The sequence below is a fragment of the Pan paniscus genome, chromosome 23 (assembly GCF_029289425.2).
Source record: "Pan paniscus chromosome 23, NHGRI_mPanPan1-v2.0_pri, whole genome shotgun sequence".
NCBI lineage: Eukaryota > Metazoa > Chordata > Mammalia > Primates > Hominidae > Pan > Pan paniscus.
In genome coordinates, this window is record NC_085927.1 from 46,610,854 (window position 1) to 46,630,834 (window position 19,981).

The following is a 19,981-nucleotide window of genomic DNA, read 5'->3' on the forward strand; positions in this document are numbered from 1 at the left end:
TCTTTGTCCACAGCTGTGGCCCTGGTAACCAATTCTGGGGCAACCGGAAATGTCCCCGCTGCATCCCCTTGGTTATGGTGAGCCTTCCCTTTTGGAACATGTGACACGAAACCAGCAGCCTGGCGTTGCTAGTGCCTAGGAAAATGCCCGGCAAATGGTAGGCCCTTGGTAACTACTTGCTGAAGGCATGACGCGGCCGCTACAGTGGCTTCATGTTGAGTAACAGGAAAAGAAGGGGGACGCGAGAGCCTGACCTTGGCTGACACCGTGTGCCCAGATGCCCTGCACACCCGTTACTTCACTTCTCACAGTGACCTTGAGAGGCAGCCTAACCCCCACCTGCTCCCAGCCAAGCTCGGGAGGAGGCAGAAGAGGACGGCGGCTGGGAGCCGGGCTCTGGCATCCACGATCGTGGCTCGGCCACCCCTTGGCTAAGTGTCTTAATTCTCTGACTCCAGCTCCTCATTTGTAAAAGGGGGATGGTAAGACTCTGCGCTGTAAGGACTAAATTAGTGAATATATGACATGTGCTTAGCTCATGTAGAGACATGGCAGGTTGTAAACAGGAACCAGGGCAATTTCCATTATTGCCATTATCACTGGGACAGGCCCAGGTTGGTCCACCCCAACGCTGGCACTCTGCATGACGCCCCTAGCTCCTGTGGAGGGAGAGTGATGAAGTCCTCTGGGGCACGGGGGCTGAAAGAAGCCGAGACCCCTGGGGGAAGGTGACAGTCAGGGAAGGCCTTGGATGCCAGACCTTGGCCGGCATCCTGATGTAAAAGGTGGTGAGGCACCTCTGTGGGTCTTTAATCAGGGGAGTGAGATGATGAAAGTGGTGTTTTAGAAGATTAATCTGGCAGCAGAGAGAGGATGGAGAACAGTCAAGCTCAGTGCAAATAATGATGCCAGCTGCCCAGCTCCCCGAGGCAGGCAGGAGCCCTGGCCTCCCTGCGCTCAGCCTTCCCTGCAGCCATAGAGGCTGGACCTGCCACCAAGAGACAGGCACCAAGGAAGGCCGGCAGAGGGCACTGTTCTGCCAGTGACAGGAACCACCTCCAGGGAGGTCTGGCATCTGGCTAGCCAGGAGCAAGCAGCAGAATGGACTCTGTCAGAATAAGGGGGCCATCAGCCCCATCTCAGCCTTGGGACAGGTTCTGAGCTGGGCATTTCAGCTGTGGGAAACCGTAAGCAAACGCTGGGCCAGGCCCTTTCAATACCCACTGCGGGCTTCGCTTTTGCAGTGGGAGGCCCTTTAGGGAGCTGGTGCACCCTGCCGCGCAGTGGGCAGGACCACCCCCTCGAGCAAGGCGACGTCCCGAAGCACCAGCCTCACAGAAGGGAGGGCCAGGGTCCCGAGTGGGGCTCCCGGCTGCCCTGGAACCGGCAGTGACGCAGTGGCCAAAGTGTACAGTGGAACTAGGGCCACCCAGGCCAAGAGTGGAAGGAGCTGCTGCTTCGACATTTTCTCCTAATTTTATTTAAAGCCATCATTATATATTAAAAGAGCAGAGGTAATTCTGTCTTCTCCGGTTGTGCAGCACGATCTGCTCCAGCTCGTCACGCCAGGGCCCGGAAAACCTCCACCTTCTCCCGGTACAGCTGGTGGAACTGCTTGGCAAGGCAGTGGAAAGGGGCTTCGAAGTTTTCCATCTCTTTCTGGAAAGACAGTTTAAAAAGTTGGCTGTGTTCTTTTAGAAGGGTCAGAGGGCCAGCTCTCACTCAATGCTTCCCTCATTCGGGGGCTACCTACTTTCCACCTCATTTCATCTTCACGCCCTTCGAGGTAGCCACTTTCATGGATGCCAGTTTTACAAGAAGGAAACTCAGATGGAGTCAGGTAACTCAGAGATGAAGGTACCTTGCAGGAAGCCCCACACCTTGTGAATGGTGGAGCTGGGGCCTGAACCCATGTCTGTTTCTACAAAGCCTGTGCTTTTAGTTGCAGTCACTGTACGTGTGACGAGATGTGAAAATGACACCTTTCCTCGCTTAGTTTTGACTGAGGCTCCAAAGGCCAAAGCAAAATACCAAGCAACCTGGAGCCCCCCATCCCAAAGAAGAGCTAGACAGCATGGGGCACCCTCTTCCTAGGCTGGTGCTGGACCCAGGCCTGGGAGGAATCGAGGTGAGGTGGTAGCTGGGCAAGCCAGGAGAGGGCTACCAATGAGACGGCCTCGCTGCCTCCTTTGTCGAACTAGACGGCTGCAGCAGCACTTCCCTGAACCAGCGGGGGCCAAGTGGAGCCAGCCTGGTGCTGTCTTAAGGGGGCTCGGCTGGGACCGCCTCCAGGAGGGTGACGGGTCCCAATAAGAATGAACAGCCAGGAACTGGGGCTGCAGGAGGAGTGAGGGGGGACCACCTGTGAGAAGCAGCCTGCAGGTGAGACAGCGCCACTGATGGGGTGGGTGGGGAGGGGCATCTCAGAGGCGCCCATGGGGCACCAGCCGGATCCACCCAGCAGGTGTGGAGTGGGCCACGACAGACCCCAGCAAACACGCTGCACTCCTGGCTCCGGTCTCTCCCTCCCAAAGACTGTGAGAGGAGGTGCGGCTTTAAATCAAGTTCAGAATTTTGACAATCACCCAGGGCTGGGCACTTTAATACCTGAAATCGTGAATATCTTTGTGACTAAAGGAGCCCAAAAGAATTTTTGTTACCTGAGAGAGAAAAGAGAAGTTCAGGAACTTGCCCTAGATTTTATCTAAGCGGTGGAAAAAACGGGCCCCTCCAGGGTGCACAGGGACAGGCTGGAGGGGAAAGGAAATGGCACCCTCTCTCTTAACAGCCACTCTCACTCTGTGGGTGCACGTGTGCATTCAAAAACTGTCTCAGAAAAAAGTTGGCAGAAAAAGGAATGTACTACTTTCAAGACAGCAGCTCAAGCTATGAATGCACTAAGAACCTGTTTTGAGACGATCCCTGGCAGCCGGCAAAAGTGCAACCTTGAGAAGAGGCCGTGAAATATCCCCAGCGAAACAGAAGGATTTCCAAACTGAAGAACGTTGCAGAAGGCATCAAGCGCGGTGCCTTCGCTTCACAGATGAGTAGTTTGGGGCCCAGGGGGTGAAGCGGCCCAGCTGGTTGGTGCAGAGCCCAGCCCAGCATCCAGATTCTCTGATTTGGGAAGAGCTACCTTTCCTCGAGGCCAGCTGGGATGTGCGAAGGAAACCAGGTCCCGTGGAGAAAGTTACCTGGACTTTCTAGCAAGGGAAAGCCTAAGCAAAGAAAACAGTTGGCCAAGAGGAAAGACAGTGGTGGCAATGCTGAGAGAGTGCCGAGGAAAGAGTGGAGAGTTTGTAGCCAAGACGAACATTTATAGTAAGCTCCCAACAGCCAAGGACTTGAAAGCCATCACCCTCCAGCTGGACACGAGAGCAAGAATTCAGTACATCCTGCCGGGCCCTGCTAGTTGTGCAGAGCACAAGGTCCTAGGCAAGCCAGTGTCGGGGTAAAACACTGCTTCCGTCGAAAGTAGAGTTAAGAATGGAATGGAAAAAGACGGAGGCCTGCATAGCGCACGCACGGGGATTTCAAAATGGATTCGAAAACACTCCACAATGCAATCTTGGGAGATCACAACATAAAAAGGAAGGAATTCAATGCAGGTGAGCCTCAATAGACACCACGGCGTGCTTCTGAAATAGATGAAAATTGAACTGTTTTCCAAATACTTTGAGAGGGTTACCAATGACAGGAATCCTTTCGTCTGATCACTAATCATCATGTCGCTTACACAGTCAGGACAGCTGTGAAGTAGGTCGGCTTAGGGGGATTCTCAGGGCAGGTTCAGGCTAGTGTTCAGTCTGGCCTTGAATTGTGTTCTGCAGAGTCCCACAGCAGGCTCCACAGGAGGCCAGGGTACCCCTTCTAGAAAACCCAAGTTTTCCAGCTGGACAGGCCTGACTCCTAGTCCTGTTTCTAGCCCTCGTTTAACTATGCCACCAGGGCAAGCTACACAACCTTTCTGAGTCTGTCATCTATACAACACAGGAGTGTTACCTTGTAGGGCTGTTATGAAGCCTAAACAAATAATGTGTGCAAAACACCTAGCACACAGTAGGCCCTCATCAGACGTTACTTCCCCACTCCTCGCTTGCCTGGGAGGGCAGTGATCAGCGCGGATTGTTCTTGCACTTGTTTGTAGGGACCTCCTTTGGATCGGCAGGATGGTCACTGCGGTGTTTAGGCAGAAGAGAGGAGGAGATGGGCTTGGTGTCAGGCCTTGGCTGCGTCTGAAGCTGCGTTTGGTTATATTTCCTTTTTAATTACAGCTTTCTTAACCTAGCTGCCAGTGGTGCTTCTGTGAGCCTCAACTCAGGGGGAACTAGTTAACTTGCACAGATAATAGCAAGTGCTTACTGCAGCCTCTTCAAGCGTAGTTTACACCCACCCACTTCAACACCTCAACAGAGTTTTAACCCGTAGCCCACTGGCCTTTGATGACTCATGTTTTGGAGGTTGGGGTGGGTTTTAATTTCTGAGTTCTATCAAGCGTTCTAGGGAATATGGAATATTGGGGTGCAGGGACAATTTCACAAATGTATGGAGGAAGGGAGAATACTGAAATCCTGTTTGCTAGGGCACTACCGCCTACTGCTTTGCACAAAGCTGTGCTGCAGAAAAGATGGCAAACCCTCTATACAGGACAAGCTGATTTGGACTTCATTAATTTAGCATTTGTGATAACTGGAGCAGAGGCAAGGGTGATATTTATCTCTGCACAAGCCATGAATACAAGGATTTAGTAAGTAATAACAGTATAAACAAGATTCTAGGGGCAATATTTATACTTTAAGAAAGCTAACATCTACTGAGTGTTTACCGGACGCCAGACTCTGTGATCCGTGTTTTATATGTGACATATTACTTGATTCTCATATTTATTACTCGATAAGGGATATATTTTATGATCCTCATTTTACAAGCCTGAGCCACCAACAGGTGAAATAACATGTCCAGGTTCCCACGGCAAGTTCTGCCACTCACCATGGGAGGTCAGAGTGCCTGCCTTTACTGCTGTACTTTCCCTAAGGAAGCATGCTACTTTGGGGGCGTTTTGTAAGCTTGGACAGCACTGGTCAAGGTTCCTAGATGCAATAGCGGAAGTGCCTAGAGCCAAAGTCAAGCTGGAGCAGAAGATAACCTCCAGAACATTAACCAGCCCATGAGAAGATGACCTCCAGAACATTAACCAGCCCATGACTCAATTCTGAGGGCCACAGAATCAGGTCTAAAGGCCACAAGGTGAGGTCCACGTTACGACCATGACTGTGCCAGGCCTGGTGATCTCCCCAGCTAGCAACCCTGGCGAGGGGCAGGGCAACCAACACTCGGGCCCCTGCTGGCTCTGAGATGGATGTTCAGGGCCACACCTGTTCCTAGAGGGCAGATCATCACTTCATGCCCTTCCTAGTGGAGTCTCACGTGAGGGGTCTGATTGGTGCAGCCTGGGTCACATGGCTGCATCTTGGCCTCAAGGAGGATGGGACTTTAAAACTCCCAAACACAGGAAGCAGGTTCCTCAGTGCTGGACAGCTAAAATCATGATACATTAGGTTGGTGCAAAAAGTAATTGCAGTTTTTGCCAGGAAAAGTGTACTGAAGATGCTGACAACAAATCACTTGCTTTTTGTAATGAGGTCTTCTGCTCTTTTAACTGGCAGGCACTTTATGGCCTGGAGTCACCCTGGGGCTGCAGCAAGGTGAGGATGGGTGGCACCGATGGGAATTAGAGGCCATGAGTCCTCATCCTGGCTCCACCCTTCGCTAATCATGGGACTTTGGACAAGTCACTTGAGCTCCTCAAAACTGGAATGGGAACTGTGGGGCCAACTTCTGGTTCACAGGACTTGTTGTGAGGGCCACATGAAACAATGTTCCAACAACATCTGAACCCAGAATACTACATGCAAACGTCGAGGGTCATGATCACCGCACACAAAGCACTTGTATTTCTTACTAGTTGAGATACACCTTTTCCCAGGGTTGGCTGGGTGATCTGCTTTCCTGTTATGTCTGAGCAGCTACTGCTATACTGAGAAGAGATCTTGGGTAAGAATGTAAACATCAGTTCCAAATGAGACTCTGCATATGGTGGAATAACAGCTCCCTGCACGTGAGGTCATGTGCAAGACCGCTGCCAGCAGAGGCCCACTCCAGACTTGGCGACGAGGCAAGTGGAAATACTCACCACGGATGTTTCAAAACATTCCAGGCCCTGGCCCAGCGCCCATGCCCGGGCCTCAGCTGAGTCCACTGCTCGTCTGCCGGCCAGGTCTGTCTTGTTCCCAACTAAAACACCTACTCAGAAGAAACAACCAAAATATGGCACTTCACTGTCACAGTCTGGAAGGACAGCGGGCGAGATGAGAGCACTATTTTTGAGGGGTGCAAAGCATCCTCTGAGAGCTGCCTGACTCGAGGTGGTGAGCCCCCACAGGGAAAGCCGGGGGTCTCTTGTGATGGCCCCAAGGGCCACAGAGAGACAGGTGGGCTTGGCTTTTCATGCACAGCTTCTGCTAGATCTTTTTCTAGACCTCAAGTGTATCTGTCTCCCTTGCCTCCTTAAAGGGCTGCAAACGCCTGAAGGCGAGGGCCAAATTTATGTGAGCCTTTGTAATAATTCTGAGCACACGGAGCAAACTGTAAACTGGTCATTAATAGTAATCTAAGGACTCGGCTCGGAGTCAGGGATTCAGAGGTAATTTAGTTCAGCTCCCAGCTGCATCAGCTGCAGCTAATTTTTGAGCCTGTCTCTGGAGATCACTTTCCCCGGTCTATAATGAGGAGAATTTGTTGATCTCACATAGGGACGAAAAATAAACTGATTTAAAGCATTCAGAAGTGACAACAGGACTTGAATGTTTACTTGTACCCCATATACAAGAGAAAATTAGGAACTCTTCCCTGGGGTTAGCTTTCTGGAATTAACAACTGATATTACAGCACCCTCCCGTTATTGAGTCTCCCCACAGCCCTGCCAGGTGCGTGTCCTCATTCCCGTTTCCTAGACTGGGAGAGGTGTGTGTGGTGACTCACCGAGGTTGGCATGGCTGCTAAGCGGCAGGGCCAGTGTATGCCTTAGGCCATCAAAGTCCAAGCCCAGGGCCCCTTCTCCACCCCCAGCTACCTCTGCAATGCCCTTGTGCTCTTGAACCGAAGGACAGAGATGCCGCTGGGAAACATGGGTGTCTGCAGCCCGTACCTGGGAGAGAGATGCCTGGAGCCTGTGACCGAGCCTTCTCCAGCCACTTGCTGCAGTTGTTGAAGGATTCTTCATTGGTCACATCATAGACGAGACATAAGACATTGGGACTCTCCCACTGTGCAAGAGGGACAGGATGAGTATGGGTCAGTAACAGGAAAAGTGACTTCAAGGCTGGGAGACAATTTGGCCTTCCAAGGGAAAGGGTATGGGGAGCAGAGGGAAACAAGAAACGAAAACAGCCACACCCACAGATGTCCAACAATTTCCCCAAAGGAATGAACGGAGGGCCACGTTCAGTGGCAGGAGGCAGGGCTGGGGCGGTGCCGCCAAGGACAAGAGCTCATGTCTGGGCCAGGCTCTGCTGGGCACTTCCGTGCCTCACTGTGAAACCTCCCAACTCAGTAGAGTGTCTGAATATTCCCACTTTGTAGCTGAAGAAACCAAATTCAGGGAGGGTAAGTGACTTGTCCAGGCCTGACAGGCTTTAAAAACAAAGACAACGATGACAGAGATGGGGGACAACTGAGTTCTTCTCTACCCAACAATCTGCTTTCACCTGCAGCTGGCCTCATTCATTCATTCTCCACTCATTCTTATCAAGAGCCCACCACCATGCAAGTTACATTTTTGTGCTTTGCAGCCCTGAAAGAAGATTCTTTCTTCATTAGCCAGCCTGGGAAGCTTGTTTGCTTGCATCTTCTTAATAAGGGCTGGCTTGTTAAAATGCAGAGGGCACTTTCTGCTTCTCTTGCCATCTCTGCATCAGCCTAATCCAAACCACACTGACAACTGGACAGGGCTCCATGACCCAATTAAGAGCCAAGGCTACACTCTCAGGGGCTGTCGCCTTCAGGGGCTGCTCAGAGTCCTGGGATGTCCTGCTGCCTGCCCCTGGATGTAGAATGGCCCTGTACAGGCTGTGGGTGCGCGCCCTGGTGCTCGTGACTCTTGGCCATGCCCTGGTTTCTGGATCCCCCAACCTCGCACAATTAGGACCCGGTTTATTTCCGGGGTGCCAGTAACCTCCCAGGGTACAGAAGAGAATCCTTTTCCCTCCAGATTGGATTCCCTTTCAGATCCTTGGAAGGCCAGCCCAGAGTCCACTCTGGAGGGCTCCTCCTCACCCTACAAGGCTGTGCTGGCTTCTGGCAGTGTCAGGGATGGGAGGACCGTGGACTAAACTGATGAACCCTTCACTCCACAGATTAACTCTTGAACTCCTGCTAGAACACATTGAGCTCTGTTACATGCACGCAGGAGACACTTCAGCGTGGTTTTTACTCAAGAAACCCTCCTTCTTCCAGGCTTCAGTGAGGGGGTCCTGGAGAGGCCTGGCATCACGCTAAAGCCAGAGCGGGTGAACCAGGAGTCAGGGCTGGCTGGAGGGGAGGGTGTGAGCTGACGGGTGGCACATGGCCTGGATTTGCCCAAATACATCTTCCCTTCTGCTGGGCATGGCAGCCCCAGTGCCAGGCCATGCACACAGTAGGCAATTGGGGTGAACGTCGTGAACCGACGCATGAAGCCAACCCTGTATGAAATCACTATCATTAGATCTACTTCTCTTAGGCAACAAAAAAAAAGGGGCAGAAAACTGTTCCCATTAAAATGTGGCTGTTCTTGGAAAGGCAGGGGAGGGCTCTGGAGAACTCAAACCTTCTAATTAGCTCACTGGCCCAGATTAGTGAGACTGTTACCGTGGAAGGTACAGCAAGTGGATCCTGTGAGGCTGGTGGGACGGGGGTGGATGGGGCATGGTGAGGCCCGGGCAGCAGCAGGGGCATGTTCCAGAGCAAACCCCAGTGGAACGGCAGAAAGTGAGCCTCGTTATAGGCTGAGGCCTCTACAGCACTTCCCAGAGGGGGAGGAGGCAGTCTGTACTGTCTTGGGAGGTAGGGGACACCATCTGAAAGGACAGTGTTGCTCTAAAGAAGGGAGGCCTCACAGGGGGAGGGCTGCAAGGACCGAGCCGCAGGGCTCTTGGCCCATTGGATCCTGGGCACCCCAGAGCTGGGGCCCGGGCAGTCACACGCATCAGCCACTCCTTCTTGCCAAGTAGCCATGAGTCCTGGGCTGGGAGGAATGCCCCTTAAAGAGTAATGCCATGGGAGCTTCCCAACAGCACAGTGCAGGGAAACTGCTGTGTGAGCACTGTCAGGGGTAAACGTTTTGGCAGGAGGTGGTGACAGTCAGGAAAAAGACCACGTGCTACTTGCCAATTTATCCAGCATTTCCGAAAACAGCTCCTTGCCAGCAGAGTCAAAAATGAAGAGTTCCTACAATCAGAAAAGCAAGAAAAGTCTCCACGTGGAAAAACCACAAGCTACGAGTCACTGGTATCACTCTCAACTCACACTGGACTTGTCTTAGGGGTGAAATACGGGCACCCACATCTTCACACATGCTCTGTCTTTTCTCCCAGGCACGAGAGAAGATGAAGGGGAAAGTAGCGAACTCCAGAGTCTTAGAGAGGCAGTACGACGGGTTCTCGCACCAACCAGCACTTCCTGTGTGGAGTCTCACCTCTTGTAACCCTGAGTGCAAAAATACCAGGAACAAGCTGACTTCCCACCTGGCAGAACAGAATGCTAAACAGGCCGGCGAGTGCTCTGGTTTCCAAAAGGTCATTCTGCACTTTGTTAACCAAATTGATTTTCAAATCTTAGAACGATTCTTTCTAAAGGAGGTCACTGAGTAGGCCTGGGGAAGGTGTTTAAAGTAGGACATTCTGTCACCCTTCTGGGATGGCTAAGGTGTGATGCAGACAGAGGGTGCGGGATGACCCTTCCAGCCCTGTCCAAACCTTCCCCAGCCCATGTGAGGGCCCCCAGGGCTGGTCCTCTAGGAAATCACCCCTCGGCTCCCCCACAAGCTCCCTCCTGGCACTGGGTATTTCCTGGCTGGCCTCTGATCCCCGGCATACACCGTCTAAACATCAGTACCATTGTCTGTTTTGCATATTGGTTACCTGGGAACTCACCTTTCTCTTCATCAGAAGTACTTATACTTTTTTTTTTTTTTTCTCGCAGACCTCTTTAGGAATCTGGTGAAAGCTACAAACCCTCTCTCTAGAAAAGCACACACAAACATAACATCTTGCATTTCACTTTCAAGAGCCCCAGGTTCCCATAGAGACTCAAGAACCTTGATAGTAGAGAATAAGTTCCTCAAGGGCCAGGCCCATCTCCTAGTCCTCCTTCCTTCCTTCCTGCTGCACCTCCTCAGTCCCTCCCTTGAATGCTTCCCGATTCTATTCCGAAATGCTCAGCCAAGTCTAGACCACAGCCTTGCACTGCATCTCTCCTAGGGAGGATGGTGTGACCACAGAGACCCTGGGCCCAGCTGGGGGAGCCCTGAGTTCCCTTGGGTAAAGGCATCACTCACCACACTGTCTCCCGTGTCAGGAACTGGCACTGTCTTCACCACCAAATCCATTCCTGTTGTCTGCCGAGGGACACCAAGAATGTTAGCATTGAGGGCCCCCAAAGGGAAAGCATGTTACAGGAGGACACACAAGCACCCCGATCCCAGGAGGGCTATCTCCAGTGGAAGGGTTTGTTCTGGACTCATTCTTGTGAGAAGCAGCTCAGCATGCAGAAGTCAGAGGGGACCAACTAGTCCTCTCCACCTCCCTGCCCTGACGTGAGCTGCTACACGTGGTGGCCAAGTTACTTGTGGCCATTCTGCTCTGTAGCCGACCTCTCACCCTGGGCTAGTGGAAAAAAACGATCTCCACGTGGCCCTCTGAGCAGCCTTTCATCAGCTGTCTTAAGGCTTCCCTCAAGGAACTTCACAGTCACTCATCATGGTGAACCGAGCACTTCTCTTTAAGCTGTGGCCAGGTCTTGACACCCCAGCTCACCAGGGTGTAGCTTTTCTGGAAATGGGCTCCATCACTGCGGAAGATCTGTGCCAGGGCGGTCTTGCCCACTGCTGGGTCTCCTGTGAGATCAGAAAAGAAGAAAAAGAACGCCTTAGTTCTCATCTGACTTGAGAATCTCCCGCTGCAGAACATTAGTCTAGAAACCAAAAACTTCAATGAGTTTTGAGAGATGTACTTGCCTCTCACGGGAACTTGTTCTGAGGCCGCGGGCAGGGCACAGGTCCATGAGACTGATCTGCAAACCTCACAACAGCCAGAGCACATTTCTGCACGGCTAAGCCTTTTATCCACAGGAACTGACCCAGAAGGTAACAGAGCTTACAGAGGGCTTTGGGGCCCTGGAAACGGAACTGACGCTCTTCCACTGAAACATGCCCTATGGGGAAAAGCTGTCACTTCCAAACTGGAATTTACTTTGAAGTCTTGAAGGTAAAGAAGTGTGACTGGCACTGACAGGCAGACTCACCTGTCCAACTGACCCAACCTGGGTTGACAGCTTCCACCTGAATACTTTTTTGTGTGGGGCGTGGGGGGTGGAAGGGTCTCTGCATTTGTGGGAAGCAAGAAGTCTGAGTCTGTGTTCATCATTCTGAAATCTCTTTCCAAATGCTATGCTCCATCTCCATCGCAGAATACCTGTCTGCGACCCAAGGATTCATCTTCCCAGGGGCCTCTCCACCAATTCTATCTGCAATAGCAGTCACCTCCTCCAAGCTCATCTCTCACCTACTGGCTTTATCTCCCTCTCCTCTGCTGGTCAACAGCCCCAGAAACTGGTCCCTCAGAACTAAAGGTTTATGTCGCAGTTTTCAGTCTGAGACCTGAGCCTTTCACAAGACTGCTGGGAGCCATTTAATCGAGCGCTCCTCCCGTGCCCGTCACGGGTGCTGGGAGCTCTCCCTGCCCATCTTTAATTCCCTTTGCCCTCCCCATTTTCCCTCTAATGGCTCTGCTGAGCCTCCTTTGATGCTGATTGTTTCCATTTGCAGCCTCTTTTCCTCCTGAGTCTGACGTGGACTTGCACTCCACCGTCCAGGTCCTGGCAGAACACGTGCTTTCTGCTTCTCATCCTCTGGATCCTTAGCAAAATCAGCACCGCACTCCGCGGCTTCCAACTCACATCACTTGGTACCATCTCTTCACCTTTGCTTCCCATTTTACAGTCGGCTTCAACACTCCTTTCCTCGACTTCTCAACAGTCTGCCACTGTTCACTTTTCAGTTTTGACTTTTCCCACCTATAATTTTCCCTTGTAAGACAATTATTTCAATGCTTGTGGCATTTCATTTTATGTGAACTCCTCCAGGTTTGAGTGAGCTATTCAGGTCCTGCTTTTCTATTTGTCATCACTCCTTAGAAGGGAACCAATATGTGCTGAGCCCCCCTCATGGACCTGTTCACACAATCCCATTCATTCCTTCCCCGCCAAGGTATCATTAACCTCACCTGACAGATGAAGAGACTGAGGCTCAGAGAGGCTGGGTAACTCGCCCAGGATTCCAACCTCACGCTCTGCCCAGGCCCTGCTCCTCTCCTAGAGCTCAGGGACCACTTCTGACACTTTTCTTGTTTTGAGATGGAGTCTCTGTCATGCAGGCTGAAGTACAGTGGTGCAATCTAGGCTCGCTGCAACCTCCGCCTCCCGGGTTCAAGTGATTCTCCTGCCTTAGCCTCCCGAGTAGCTGGGATTACAGGTGCATGCCACCATGCCCAGCTAATGTTTGTATTTTTAGTAGAGACGGGGTTTCACATGTTGGCCAGCCTGATCACAAACTCTTGACCTCAGGTGATCTGCCTGCCAAAGTGCTGGGATTACAGAAGTGAGTTCTGACCCATTTTTAATGCTGTCCCTCCAGGCCCTCCTCACCGCCTTCCATGACATCTGGGGCAACCACAGCCTAGACTGTCATGGGGTACCCACCCATCTCGGAGCAAACAGAGCGCATCGCTTTCCTTCCTTGGGCCCTGACTGCGCCCGCCCTCCCGACTTCAGCTCTGCTCCTGAATTCAGCTGGAAGTTGGCTCCTCCTGCTTATGAGATTCCCCACAGATTTGTTCTGGTTAATTTCATAAATCTTTCCTCTGACTGTCAGTCAGAGTCACCAACACTTACAGGAAACCGCCTGTGTTGGCTATGAGGGCTCAGAAGCACAGGGAGGTGAAATAACTGATAAACACATTTGCAGAGCAACAGGATGACAAGTGCAAATTCAAATAGCACAAACTGAGAAGCAAGGCGTCTGGGGAGCATCGAGAAAAGAAATGAATGAGAGGATTCATTGGGGAGGGAGGCTTCCCTAGGGGCAAGGGCTGGGCCTGGGTGCGACAGCAGGCAGGGCGCTGCAGGACAGAGAGGATGACGTCTGCAAGGGCACGATGCGAGATCACCTGTGACCTCACAGTTGCCAAGGCTGATGGCCTTTTCTTGGTTCTCATCCTCCTTGACGTCTCTGAAGGATGTGAGTCAGCCTGAAGTGACCCCTTCCTTCCCGAGTACTGTCCCCGTGGCCTCAGTGACCCTGCCCTGGCCTGGTTCTCCTGCCATCTGCCTGCCCCTCTGCCCCCCGAGTGTGGGCATTCCCATGGGCCTGTCATCGGTGGCGCTCTGCTCCCAGTCCACTCCGTCCCACTGACTCTCGTCACCTTGACAGAAGGCAGGATCTCCCTCCCAAGCTTTGTCTGTATATCCAAAAACCCGTGTGCGTTGCCACTAGAATGAAGGACCTTCCTCCAACCTCAGTCTGTCTACAGCCAAGCTCCGTCATGCCCCGGTCCTGAGTGGGCTGCCCCCATCACCCAAGCTTTCTGTTTGTGATGCCACCGTGTGTTTTCATCGTCCCCAGATTCAACGGGTCACTTCTGACTGCTCTTCCTCCTTCCTCCCGTCTTCAGGCAGCCTCCCTTGCATTCCTCACATCCTTGGCTGAGTCTCAGCCCACCTCTGCTTGGCCCTCCCTGCTGACCCCGCCCCAGTTAGCTCAGCCTCACTGCTGGGTTTCTATCTCAGCCCCAAGCCCATCCTTCCACAGTGTGCAAGGGAGGGGCCTCTGCAGACACATTTCTCCCTTGCTAGGAGCTTCCTGTTAGGCTCTGCCAATGGGAGTTCTGGAAGAAGAAGGGAAGGCTGGAGTCGGGGGAGAGGACACTGCTCTTCCCGCCTGCTTCTCCTTTTTCTTAGTACTACCCTAGCAATGGCCTGCACCCCAGCAGCACTAACTGCTTCCTGTCTTGGGGTGTGTGTGTGTGTGTGTGTGTGTGTGTGTTTCCCTACCCCCAGACCAGCTTATTGTTGCCCCCAGAGGAAACAGCGCCAGCGGGCAGTGCCCTCTTCTCAGAGATCCACACCTTGGCTCCCAGGGCCCCTCCTCCCTGCTTCTGGGCTGAGAGCCCCACATGCTTCCCTCTGCTTCCCCAGCCCGAGAGGTGGTGCTCCTTCCTGCAGTTACTACCCGTGCTGCCTCAGTCTCCCCCTTTTCCTCTTCCAGTCCTCTAGCACCGGTGTCATTCACATCCTACTGAAATCCTCACTGTTGAAATGCCGAGTAGAGTTGCTGGTTTTTGCCTGGCCCCTGACTTATGTAGTCCTTGGTACCAGGAGTGGTCTTAAAACATGGACCCTCCAGGATGGTTTGGAACTGGTCTGGTGTGTCTTGCCCTGAACACAGGGCTGGGCTCCTCCCAGTGGGAAATGGGTCCTGGTGCTCTGTGGCATGTGCTGGGGTCACGCGGCAGGTGACTGGACTCCTGAGGTGCCGGGACCAGCCGGGCGGGGCCCCTTCCTCAGGGGTCCGGATCCCAGCTCCCTGGGTCTCTTCAAGCTTCTGACACCCCCGACCTCTGCCTGCCACTCTGTGTCATCTCAATGCTGCCTTCTTGCTTCCTCAGTTCTCCAACACTTGATGAAGCAATTCCATACATTAAAATTTCTCTGCTGAAATGACGACTGCGTTTTCTGTCTTCCCAACTGTGCCTTCAACACTTCTTTTCTCTTCTTTTTTCTCCCGGCTCTAATCCGCCCAGTGCGTGGCATCAACAGGTGGACCCCTGTAACACAGTGCCTCCATCTTGGCAAACCTTCACACAAACCCCACTGAGGATTCCTTCATAGCCTACCCATCTCCACGGTCAGCCCTAACCCACCTTCCCACTCTCTCCCTAGTAATCCCTTACCCCAAATCTGGGCTCTGCATTCCTGTTCGCCCAGTCCCTGGAAATTCCTCAAGGCCACCTCCTTCCAGGTACCCCTAGACCAAATTCGAATCCTGTCCATTCTCTGCAAGGAAAGCTCAAAGAATACCCTTCCTGCACAGCCTCTGAAGGCCATCTCTCCCTCCTTCGTCTTTATCTGTGTGGCTGACGTGGATCGTTGCTCAGTGGTAGCGCACGATGTGATGTCAGAGCAACCCTCCCAGGAGGCTCTATTACCATCTCCATGTATATCAAGAGGCAGCATATTATGGTACTTAACGGCACAGACTCTGGAGCCAGACTCCAGCTCCATCACTTTCTAGCTGTGTGAGTTTAAATCAGTTACGTAACCTCTCTGTGCCTCAGCTGCAACATGTATAACGTAAGATAATCATAGCACCTACCCCGCAGAATTGTTATGAGGATTTAATGAGTTAATATGTACAGTGCCTGGCATATATAAGTACTATTTAAGTGTTTTTTTTAAAAGTAAACAAAATACAGATCAATGTCAGATATTGTTTTCTTTCTTCTCCAGAACCAGAACAAGTAGCAGCTGTGCCTGGAGGCATTTCCCCGCATCTGGCACACAAAGGGCATTCGCTTTGTGTTCGCTGTGTTAGAACGTATCACACGGATCTTAGTTCTTCCTTGAGTGCAACTGATTCATGCTTGCAGGCCCACTGCACCTTGTACGGTGACTCTGACATAGTAGGTGCTCAGCGAGTATCTGTTCAATGCATAAACACTTGAACTGAACGTCAGGTCCTTCAATGACCAGTTATGTGAGAGAAAAAACGGAGTAACTCAGTTTAAACAGTAGGGCTGTGGGTCATGGATGGAAAAATAAAACCAATGGCATGTGTGTGGCGGGGGTGGGTGGAGAGGTGTCAGAGGGGGCTGATTTCTGGGCTGAGGTCTTTTGGTCCCTGGAAACTTCCAAGAGGAAATGCTGTGGAATCCCTGAAAAGAGGCTGCAGATGGAGGCGCAGGCTGGAGTTCAGGAGCCACTAACTAGGCAGTGGCTGCACTCAGGTGAAAGAACTACCCAAGGGAGTTGGGGGTAAAGAAGGGCACAAAGAGGCCGGGCACAGTGGGTGGCTCACGCCTGTAATCCCAGCACTTTGGGAGGTTGAGGCGGGTGGATCACTTGAGGTCTGGAGTTCAAGACCAGCCTGACCAACTGGTGAAACCCCATCTCTACTAAAAATACAAAAATTAACTGGGCATGGTGGCATGTGCCTGTATCCCCGGCTGCTCGGGAGGCTGAGGCAGGGAATCATTTAAACCCAGGAGGCGGAAGTTGCAGTGAGCTAAGGTTGTGCACCACTGCACTCCAGCCTGGGAGACAGAGTGAAATCACGACTCAAAAAAAAAAGATCCGGGCGCAGTGACTCACGCCTGTAATCCCAGCACTTTGGGAGGCCGAGGCGGGTAGATCACCTGACGTCAGGAGTTCAAGACCAGCCTGGCTAACATGGTGAAACCCAGTCTCCACTAAAAAATACAAAAAATTAGCTGGGTATGGTGGTGGGCGCCTGTAATCCCAGCTACTTGGGAGGTTGAGGCAGGAGAATCGCTTGAACCCAGGAAGTGGAGGTTGCAGTGAGCTGAGATTGTGCCATTGCACTCCAGCTTAGGCAATGAGAGTGAAACTCCGTCTCAAAAAAAAAAAAAAAAAAATAGAAGGACACAGAGGAGCACTGCTTGAGGACAGAGTAGCTTGGGCTAAAGCCCTGGAAATCAGATTGGGACCCAGGGTCTGGATCATACAGCTCTGCCACTTCCAGCTCTGTGACCCACGGCAAATGTTCTCATTTTTCTGGGCCCCAGTTGCCTCATCTGTAAATGAGGATGGCAATAATACCAATCCCACAGGGTTGCTATGAGGATTCAATGGGACCACCTGTATTGAGGGTCTAGCACAGAGCTGATGCACCCAAAGCGCCAGTAAGTTAGCTCCATGATGAAAACCGAATTTAAAAAGAACACAGAGAGAAGCCCATTTAAAAAAAAAAAGTAACTTCAGAAAATAATGTTCCCACCTTATCCATAAGGAAATTAAAGCTCAAAAAGTGCTTCATCCAAGATGACACAGCCAATAAGAGGAACAGGCAAAATTACTTTTGTTACACAACACTGCCTCCTCTGGTGCTCTGGAAACTGGAGACTCTCCTGAGAACCATTAATTGATTTTGCTCCAGTATGATTCAGTTACTACTGTCAGTCATCTTTCTGTGTGACCCTTTCATTTTCAAATTATAAAAGCCATTAAAAATATTACCATTTATTCTCAGTCTGGAAGAGGAGAATTTTTTAAAACAGGAATCTCTTTTTCTGTATATAATTTCTCACCACTTCTTTCCTGAGCTGGCCAGGGAAGCCTGGAAAGGTCACAGGTTTCAACAGAAACACGAGTTAAGAGTTTTGGAGTTGGCTAGATCTAGGGGCTGAAATCCTGCATAGGGCCTTCACTAGGGGTTGATCTTGGCTGACATCTCTCAGTGCCTCAGTAAGATCAGAACAATCCAGTACCTGGCCGGGCGCAGTGGCTCATGCCTATAATCCCAGCACTTTGGGAGGCCGAGGTGGGTGGATCACCTGAAGTCAGGAGTTCGAGACCAGTCTGGCCAACATGGTGAAACCCCAGCTCTATTAAAAATACAAAAAAAATTAGCCGGGCATGGTGGCTTGCGCCTGTAATCCCAGCTACTTGGGAGGCTGAGGCAGGGGAATTGCTTGAACCAGGGTGGTGGAGGTTGCAGTGAGCCGAGATCGCGCCACTGCCCTCCAGCCTGGGCAACAGCGTGAGACTCCGTCTCAAAAAAAAAAAAAAAGAAAGAAAAACAATCCAGTACCTAGCCCAGTGTGCTATGGTGAGACGATTACATGAAATATGTGTGCTTCACATGCAGTAAGCACTCAGTAACATGCATATGTGTTTCGCAGTCTATAATCCAAAATATTGTTTTTCTAAATGTGCAGACTGATACAAGGGGTACACTACAAATGTGCATGCCACATATTCACATATTCATCCATTCTAAAAGTATTTATTGAGTACCTACTATGTTCCTGGCATTGTTCTGGGTGCTTGGGATGTATCAGTCAACAAAACAAAGATTCCTGCCTTTGGGAGACTCAATATTTATGCCCTTCTTGGAGTGGGGCAGCACAGTAACTTTGGGTCTTAAAGACAACACACAAGTGCCTTTTGCAAACTCTGGTCACTACACTCAGGTCACCGTTATCAGAGGGGGTGAGGTCGGGGGAAAAAATCCCATAGTAAAGACTACCAAAGTCACTGATGCCTAACTTTGGGGTACAGTATATGTTTAGCTGAAGCACTCAAGGTTTGCTTAAGTTTTGTTTGTTTTGTTTTGTTTTAACAAGTCTGCTTCTCCAGAGTTGTAACTAGTGATTTTTTAACGAGTCAGCTCAACTGGTGAAGGTGGTCTCAGAGTATGTGACAGGCAGCAGGGGGAAATCCACTGGAGCTGCGAAGTGCCCTGGAAGATCATTCTTCCACGCCTAACGTAATTTACTGTATCAGTAATTGCAGTAACTCGCCTTTGGGAGAGAGAAAGGAAAAGGTAGGCAATTTAGGTGAACAAAAGCTCTGGATGAATTATGAAGGCTCTGGACTCCAGAGACCACCGTATTCAAGCGCAAGTTTTCAGACTCACCTGCCAGGATGCATTTGGCTGCCAGCTTCACCATGGTAACCAACACTCCCGCGAGCCGTACCCAGAGGACAAGAGCGGCTGCTAGAGACGCGAGTGGGTGGGCTTCGGGCCCTGGGCTGGCCTGGGACGGGAAGGTGGGGAGGGGAGGGCTGATCTCAAGGGTCAGTGGCCGCGACGGGACTGGGGATGACCGAGCCCGGCCCTTCTGGGCTGGGGGCGGATATCGGGCGCTGGGGGCGGGTGGGCAGGGGAGGGCTTCAGGTGGGCCCGGCTCGAGGCCTGACACGGCAGTCTGAAAAGGTGCAAGCGAGCGGACACGGCCTGTGCTCCCCGCCCAGCCCCTCAGCACAGCCCTACCCAGAGGGTTCAAGGAAGGACGATCTGGCTCTCCTCCGATCACAAGTACCGGGCCGAATGCACTCTCCAAGCAACCATAGCCCACCTGCCCCGCCTCCTCCTCCTCCTCGCTGACCCTCGATTGGTTGCCGCCAAAAGCTCCCACCCTCAAGGTCTCACAAAAATCCAATGGGAGTAGAGAGCTGGGATAACAGCCTTTTCTTGAGATGCAATTCGTAGAGTTATCAGTTCTTCCAAGTTCAGTCTGCTTGACGAGTGGTTGTAATTGACGTCAACCAGCTTTATATCCCGCCCCCGCTGAGCCTGAGAGTCCCGAGATAAAGAAGCCTCCACGTCAAGCAGTCAGAAGCGGTGACAAGAGAAGCTTTCTGATTGGTCAGAGTCTGGCTTGACCCATCTTCGGGAGGAATAGGGATTCGCCACTCCCGCTGTCCTTCTAGAAGTGGGTTCGCCTACAATGGGGCAGGTTGGGCTCTAGGCGGTCTGGAGCGGCGCCTGCGCAGTGGTCCAGGCCGCCGCTGTAGAGGTCGTTTTGACTTGCTCTGACTTCGCGCGGTTCTCGCGGCTTCCCCGGTTCCCAGGTTCTGCACAGCGCGGCTATTAAAGTGCATGGAGAAGTGCAGTCCTTGCCCCGCATCCCGCAGGGAAATCTCATTT

The 19,981-nt window shown here is 51.8% G+C and overlaps 1 protein-coding gene across 3 annotated transcripts; it reads right to left on the reverse strand.

Annotated features, from left to right (window-relative positions):
* Nucleotides 1-1,457: 1,457 nt before the first annotated feature.
* On the reverse strand, nt 1,458-19,428 carry IFT27 (intraflagellar transport 27). 3 transcript variants are annotated; one of them, XM_008975014.4, is made up of 8 exons: nt 19,325-19,428; nt 18,968-19,088; nt 11,073-11,152; nt 10,595-10,654; nt 9,427-9,486; nt 7,208-7,325; nt 6,194-6,303; nt 1,458-1,659 (listed from the first exon to the last, which is right to left on the reverse strand). In XM_008975014.4, the coding sequence occupies exons 2-8, from the start codon at nt 18,999-19,001 to the stop codon at nt 1,561-1,563; spliced, it is 561 nt and encodes a 186-aa protein (XP_008973262.1). In that variant the 5' UTR covers nt 19,002-19,088; nt 19,325-19,428; the 3' UTR covers nt 1,458-1,560. The 3 variants fall into 3 exon arrangements, 2 of the variants coding, with proteins under 2 accessions (XP_008973262.1, XP_063459508.1); XR_010111826.1 differs by lacking the exons at nt 18,968-19,088; nt 19,325-19,428 and adding exons at nt 4,101-4,176; nt 11,273-15,221 and having other exon boundaries at nt 1,645-1,659; XM_063603438.1 differs by lacking the exons at nt 18,968-19,088; nt 19,325-19,428 and adding an exon at nt 11,273-15,198.
* Nucleotides 19,429-19,981: the final 553 nt, after the last annotated feature.

What these genes read in the sequence shown, in the direction of transcription:
- IFT27 (XM_063603438.1), bottom strand. Translation starts at nt 11,357, where the DNA reads ATGTGCTCTGGCTGTTGTGAGGTTTGCAGATCAGTCTCATGGACCTGT. An exon ending in CTGACACGGGAGACAGTGTG is followed by an intron (nt 9,487 to 10,594) that starts GTGAGTGATGCC and finishes TTCTGATTGTAG; the next exon opens with GAACTCTTCATTTTTGACTC. An exon ending in TCCAGGCATCTCTCTCCCAG is followed by an intron (nt 6,304 to 7,207) that starts GTACGGGCTGCA and finishes TCTTCTGAGTAG; the next exon opens with GTGTTTTAGTTGGGAACAAG.